The sequence below is a fragment of the Danio aesculapii genome, chromosome 4, assembly GCF_903798145.1.
Source record: "Danio aesculapii chromosome 4, fDanAes4.1, whole genome shotgun sequence".
Taxonomy (NCBI): Eukaryota; Metazoa; Chordata; class Actinopteri; order Cypriniformes; family Danionidae; genus Danio; species Danio aesculapii.
Window position 1 is genome coordinate 3,205,961 of NC_079438.1, and position 7,500 is coordinate 3,213,460.

Genomic DNA, 7,500 nt, shown 5'->3' on the forward strand with positions numbered 1-7,500 from the left:
ACTTTTTTTGCAATGTTTGTTTAGTAGACCTAAAATCCTACAGTAGTGTGTGTAGAGTGATTGTATCTGGTTTGAGTTTAGCCTCTAAAAACATGTTTACAGATGGATTGCTGTAGCAAAGTAATGCAGTACAACCATGATGAGGATCCTAATTAATGAATAACTGTTGCTCAGTGATATATCTATCCAATATAAGTCTCAGATAGAGACGCTTAAAATATGAATCTATCAAACGATCTATAGTCTGTGATTGCTTTATGTTTAGTCTACGATATTTATGGGTTACGAATGTAACTGTAAATGCGTCCACAGTAAATCTGTTACTCTTCCGGCTCAAGAAATAAACTGTGGTAAAATATGTATTCAGAAGACCTTTCCCATGCTATAGAGCAGGGGTCACCAATCTCGGTCCTGGAGGGTCCTTAAGGCTTCAACTTGCCTGAAAACACCTATGTGGATGTTTCAAGTATACCTTGTAAGACCTTGATTAGCTTGTTCAGGTGTGTTTGATTAGAGTTGGAGCTAAAATCTGTAGGGCACCGGCCCTCCAGGAACAAGTTTGGTGACCCATGCTATAGAGTATTGTCATGATTAGATTACGAATAGAAGAAGAGCTTCTGCTACAAGAAAGACACACGCCAGACTCGCGTCCTTTAGTCTAAGCTGAAGCCAGAACAGTTTAAACGTGTTTTCCAGACATCTGACCATGTAATACTGTGTCTGAAAGCTGTAGCTTAATGTTTATTGAAGTCCACAGCAAAAATAGGAAAATGTATAGTCAGTAAGACACGTTTTTGATATCTATCATAGGGCTGTATGATTAATTGAATCGAATCGAACAACTGGGCTGATGGCGTCTGCCGCTTCAGAAGCATTAATAGACAAATATCAAAGAAAAACAGTAACAATATTTTGGTTTCAAAATACTTACGTTTTCTCGTAAGATCAGGCTGGTGCTGCATGTAATTCAATACATTATAAGAAGATGGAGGTCAATAATGTTGTGCTGGATGTGAGTGATGATGGTATGAAGCAGCGATGTCAACACTTGAATTAAAAATAAAACTAAATTTTACTAGCAACATTGTGTCAACGGTTGGTATTTAAAATATCTACATATTTGTTTTAATATTTTAGATATTATTCATCAAAAATCTCTGTTCACATGGTCGACTCTTAATCAGAGGATTGTCTTAATCATATTAAAATCAGATTATTGATGTCAATGTTGTTGCTCTTTTCTGCACGTCGGGGCACTTGCTGTCTGTGGAAATCTCTAAAATGTCTTCAGTTTTACTCAGGAAATGAACTCAGGTGTTGACACTGGTGTAAAGTGACAACTTACAATTAATCTCAATATCCAACAGTTCTTTAATGATTAAAAACATGACAAGGCCTCCAGATAGAAATAAGATGTATGCAAATCACATCTTTAACATAGAAGCTGAAGTTATCATAGATATAAAAAATAAACATGTACAAATATCCATTATCAATATTACAAAATACTGCGTAAACAGCAGTTTACACATTTACAACACACACATGCTCAGGTATATTAACTATAATTCTGTATACAGTGTGTGTGTTCATATTTGATCATATATCAGATTTCTGTATGAGCCCCATATCAGACAATTCATCGTCAAAGCACCAAAACAGACAATTAATGGCATAAATGCAATTATTTATTAGACAATTAATCATCAGCCATTTCCATAGCCCTATTCAGACGAGGCTAATTTTACTAAGAGGTGTTAGTGATGTGAGTTTCTGTTTCACAGACAGACATTGTGTACAATATTTATCTCAAGACCTCTGTGAAAATCCCAGATTATATTACCTGCTGCTTTTCAGCAGACTCAGTGACCCAATGAGACATCTAATCACATCCCAATGAGATTATATTTTCCAAACACATTTTGTGAGGTGTTTTGGTCATCGTGAATTAGCATACAATCTCAAACAGGACTGAATTCAGGTTTCTGCGCACCCCTAATGGATGTAGATGTGTGTTGCTAACATTACCCTTTGAAGAAATCAGACACTACAGGCTACTGTAATATACTTTTCTATATTCAGCGTTTCTCAATCCTGATCCTTGAGTCCGACAGATGCAATAGTGTCTGGCTGCAGACAGGCGATCTCAGACAGATGCGCTCAGTAGAGATTGTGACATCATTGTTAGGGGCGGAGTCAGGTGTGTGCATTAATAGCACTGCATGCAGTGTGGGCGCTGGATTCACACCAAACATGGAAGATGCAAATGAGGCAAATTCTGCGTATTCTGCATTATTTGCACTGCAGGATGGTAATTCGCCTCTGTTCTCACGTTTGCATTAATTTGCATGAAATTTATTAGCTATTAATTATATTAATTTACTTGATGTACTTAATTCCCCAGCATATGTGTCATTATCGCCCCTGCTGGTTTTGGCAAGGCCTTGACAGGCATCGCAGTTTGTTTTTACATATCATGTGCTCAAAGATTTGTTGGGACCAAGTCAGTGTTTTGCAAGTCCTCAATAAGTCTCCAGTCCTAACATTCAAGTCGTCTCTCAGGTCCCGAATCAAGTCAAACAAGTCTAAGTCCAGTCCTGAGTCTTCCCTAATCAATTTTGGGACTTCAAAATCAAATCATGTTAGTAGGACTGGAGAGGAAGTCAAGTTAGTTTGCTATAGGGGAATGAAAGCCCCGCCCCCTACTCAATATTCATTTTCAACTGAAGGTACATCAACATACTGAAATAAAAGCCTCAGCAACTTCAGTTTCATGACAACTTTAAAGTCTGCGTGTGTAACCTCGCTGGTCCTACTGCACCCAACCTGCTCTGAGCTGGGATCGAACCGGCAACTCTTTGTATAGGAGTCGGTTGCTCAAACAAAGATGCTAAAGACCATGGCCTCTAGTGTCAGTGTCAACTTTAGAGGTCAGAGGAGTGAGGTTTACCTGCACAGCACTTCACTAGCTGACCTCTGCTACTCTCACCCCCCTAAACCTCACTCCCATCCGGGTCACGGCACCAATGTAACCCCGCCGGTCCTACTGCACCAAAACCTGCTCTGAGCTAGGATTGAACCGGCGATTCTTTGTATGGGAGTCGGTTGCTCAAACAAAGATGTTAAAGACCATGGCCTCTAGTGTCTGTCGCAAGAGCAACTTTAGAGGTCAGAGGAGTGAGGTTTACCTGCACAGCACTTCACTAGCTGGCCTCCGCTACTCTCACCCCCCTAAACCTCACTCCCATCCGGGTCACGGCACCAATGTAACCCCGCCGGTCCTACTGCACCCAACCTGCTCTGAGCTAGGATTGATCCAGCGATTCTTTGTATGGGAGTCGGTTGCTCTGATAAGGAGGCTAAAGACCATGGCCTGTAGCGTCTGTCGCTAGAGCAACTTCAGAGGTCAGGGGGTCAGGTTTACCTGCACAGCACTTCACTAGCTGGCCTCCATTACACTGATGGCCACGCCCTAAAGAATGATAGCCCTGCCCCAAAGCACTGATAGGCCCGCCCCAAAGCACTGATGACCCCGCCCTAAAGGTATTCCATGTGACCAGGTGAAGAACTTGTTTCGAGGGGGAATTAAGGTTATGGTATTTGATTACAATTTATCAGGACAAATAAATTTTTTACAAACAAATGAAGTGCACAGATACATCCTTTACATAACAAGCACTACATATAAAAATAGGAAAGTACATTTAGATTTCATGGTGACTTTAAGGTTTCTTTCTTGCTAGAAGCTCTTTCCACACTGATGCTTTTCTCACTTACATCTTCTAGTGCAGTTTCCTCTGGCAGCGGGACATTTATCCACACTGTTGGCACTGCAGGTTTTCTCTGCGCTGTGAATCCTCCAGTGTCTTTTAAGGCTGATTTTCTGACTGAAGCTCAGTCCACACTGTGTGCAGGTGAAGGGGCTCTCTCCGGTGTGGACCCTCATGTGCACTTTGAGGTTTCCCCGCAGGTTGAAGCTCTTCCCACACTGTTGGCAGGTGAAGGGTTTCTCTCCGGTGTGAACCCTCATGTGAACCTTCAGGCTGCCGTCCTGGTTGAAGCTCTTCCCGCACTGCTGGCAGATGTAGGGCTTCTCTCCGGTGTGGATCCTGATGTGGTTCACAAAGTTTCCCCTCTGCTTGAAGCTCTTCCCACACTGCGGGCAGGTGAAGGGACTCTCTCCGGTGTGCACCCTCATGTGCACTTTGAGCTTTATGCGCAGGTAGAAGCTCTTGCCACACTGCAGGCAGGGGTAGGGTTTCTCTCCGCTGTGGATCCTCAAGTGGACTTTCAGGTTTCCATTCTTATTGAAGCTCTTTCCACACTGAGGACACGTGAACGGCTTCTCTCCGGTGTGAATTCTGAGGTGGTCTTTGAGCTTGCCATAGTGAAGGAAGGTCTTTCCGCACTGGAAGCAGGTAAAATGAGCCTTTTCAGGTGGTTTTTCTACACCAGAGATTTGATCATCCTGATCCTCCTCTTTAATTTCATCCAGATCTTCACACTCATCGTTCAGCAACATCAGCTCTAAGGTAAGAAACAGATGCTGATCAACACTTTCAAGCCCTTATCATCGATATATCGTAACATGTGCATCCACAATTGATAGTTTTCAGTCTCGTGACCTGGCAGGCAATAAAAAACAATGAGCTGTAATGGCGGCTATACTGGGAAATGCAGCACGATCCGCTCATATTTCCTTTAGTGCTGAAAAATTTGGTATCGCTACGATATCAAGTAAATACAAGGCCAGTATCGCAAATATTGCTACCGATACTTTTTATTACTGTTGACTTTTTGCAAATAAACACCTCAAATCAGAAAGTGTTGGGACAGTATGGAAAACGCAAATAAGAAAAGAAAGTAGTGAATTCCAAATAATCCAGTAAACAATGTTCCTCAGAGAAAGAGAGGAGGATATGTGGATATTTCATCTTCAGCAGTGCAGAACATCATTAAAGATTGAAGAATCTGGAGGAGTTTCAGTGTGTAAAGGACAAGAGCACAAGCCTAAGCTGAACAACCGTGATCTCCGATCCCTCAGGCGGCGCTGCATCAAGAATCCTCATTCATCTAAGCCAGATCAGCACATGGGCTCAGGACTACTGCGGTAAACCTTTGGCAAGTACCACAATACAGAGTTACCTCCACAAACGCCAGCGAAAGCTGTACTGTGCCAAAAAGAAGCCCTATGTTAACAGTGTCCAGAAGTGCAGTCGACCTCTCCAGGCTCAAAGGCATCTTGGATGGACCATCACACAGTGGAAATGTGTACTGTGCTCAGATGAATCAGTATCTCATGTATTTTAGGGAGAAGTGGACGCCGTGTGCTCCGAACCAAAGAAGAAAAGGATCATCCAGACTGTTACCAGCAACAAGTCCAAAAGCCAGGGTCTGTCATGGGATGGGGTTGTGTCAGTGCCCTTGGCAAAAGTAACTTGCACTTCTGTGATGCTCTGAAAAGTACAGAGAGATTCTGGAGCACAGTATGCAGCTCAGAAGGAAGAGGATACAGGTATTGTATTGGCCTGTCTGCAGTCCCGACCTGTCTCCAATAGAGAATATGTGGCACATTTTGAATCGCAAATGCAACAATGAAGACCCCATACTGTTGGCCACCTTAAGACTTAAGAATGGGGCAAAATTACACCTGAAACACTTCATCACTTGGTGTCTTCAGTCCATAAACATCTTAAAATACAATAAAAATCCTGAGGAACACATTAAATAAAGTTTGTTGTGTTGTCTGCAACGAAATACAAGTTAAAGTAAATTCTGAAATCACTACTGTCTTTTATCTTTGCGTTTTCCATACTGTCCCAACCTCTGATTTGAGGTTTTATTAAAACGATTAAATCAAACGTCTTACAAAATGAAATCCAATATCTGGTAACAAAGTCAAAATCAGTCAAAAACAACCCCAAACCTTTCCCAGAGGTCATAAGTGCACAGAATAAATAGCAGAAACCTCATTCGCTCTAGTGAAGTCATGGAGTCGCTGGATGTTTTTCACCTTGTTCAGATTTTCCACTCGAGATGAATCTTTTGAACTTGAGCAAGACACAATTATTAGTTCATATCAAATGAAAAATTCTGCTTGTTTTACAGAAAAACTCACTTAATCTGACTCATTACTCCTGAAAACTATTTAGTATTTTTGTTTGTTGATAAAATGCTGAATTTTTAGATATTAGAACAAGAAACAAGACAAAACACTTTATTTTTTGCAGTGTAGGGTTGGAAATCGGCCTGTCAAATGTTCCTGAACGATCTTTACACTCACCTGAGCCACAAACCTCCTATTTAGATATCAGAGAACAATTTAATATCTCTGTCTATGCCACTCTTAATCTTTACTTGATATTAATTAATCAACTGTTTTGACTTTGGCACTGTTGCTAAACACGCTTGCAAAACAAAGTAATTCTGGCATGTGCTATATATTACCAGTTAATTGTTAAACGCTGCATATTTCATTTAATTTGACAACAAATATTAGTGTCATTTGATCCTGAATGAGGATCAAATCACTGAGTTGATCTTTGAGAATGAAAGCCAACCTGTTAGCTGCTCAGGATCTTCATGTTTGACTCTGAATGTTTCCTCAATCTTCAGGTCTTCACTCTCCTCTTTAATAAAGGCCATCTTTATAATAGTGGAGCTCAGTCGCTTCAGCAGGAGTTTCTCTGTCTGTTTAAGAGGAGAAGAATCAACACAAGACTCTGTCTGTGTCTCAATCACTTCTCTAGCTCACTAAAAACACTTGAAAATAGGAATAATAATATTAAAGGAATACATTATACAGACATTAAATGTTTAATGTAGGATTACTATTGGATTTGGCTTTCAGTAATTTGTTCACTTTAGTAAATTTATTTAGTGCAGTCACAATTAATCACATTCAAAATAAAAGTTTGTATTTTAGATAATGTATGCGTGTTTAATGTATAAATTCTAATATACAAACTACACAAATACATAAAACTTAATTATTTACATATTTCTGAATAATAAACAAATATATATGCAAATATACACTTAAAAGAATCCTTAAATTGAGCTTCTTCCATATTCTGGGATTCATATTTTTCATTTATTTATGCTTTTGAATTGCATTATGAGATCTTTTCTAACAACTTTTATATTGAAAAGTCTAATAGAGTGAATATATATATATTTTATAATTCTTTTTTAGGGGTTTTCACCTTTATTGGGATAGGACAGTGAATATTTTACAGACAGTAATGTGTGGGGAGCAGAGATAGGGGAAGGATCGGCAAAGGACCTCGAGCCGGCAATCGAACTCGGATCGCCGTGAGCACCTTGGTGCTATGTGTCGACGCACTACCACTAGGCTATTGGCGCCGACTAGAGTGAATATTTTTAATATTAAATTATTAGCATTTTTTAATAGTTTAAAGTGATATATTGTAGGTTTAATATGTGTAAAAATAGTAATAAACTGCCTGCCAGTACTAGATTTTTATTAGTTTTATGTAC

General features: G+C 40.0%; 2 protein-coding genes across 2 annotated transcripts in view; one reads left to right on the plus strand and one right to left on the minus strand.

Moving 5' to 3' along the window:
* The window catches only part of LOC130221964 (gastrula zinc finger protein XlCGF8.2DB), a 9,511-nt gene extending 8,056 nt beyond the window's left edge, over positions 1–1,455 (plus strand). Inside the window, exon 2 of the mRNA XM_056454556.1 lies at positions 1–1,455. This exon is cut by the window's left edge and continues 1,766 nt beyond it. The gene's annotated coding sequence lies outside the window, so the exon portion shown is untranslated.
* Positions 1,380–7,500, minus strand: part of LOC130221979 (gastrula zinc finger protein XlCGF8.2DB) — a 6,835-nt gene continuing 714 nt past the window's right edge. The window contains exons 2-3 of the mRNA XM_056454576.1: positions 6,561–6,690; positions 1,380–4,527 (exon numbers count right to left, since the gene is read on the minus strand). Of these exons, the coding sequence (XP_056310551.1) occupies positions 3,770–4,527; positions 6,561–6,645 (843 nt within the window). The 5' untranslated portion in view covers positions 6,646–6,690 and the 3' untranslated portion in view covers positions 1,380–3,769. The remainder of the gene's footprint in view (positions 4,528–6,560; positions 6,691–7,500) is intronic.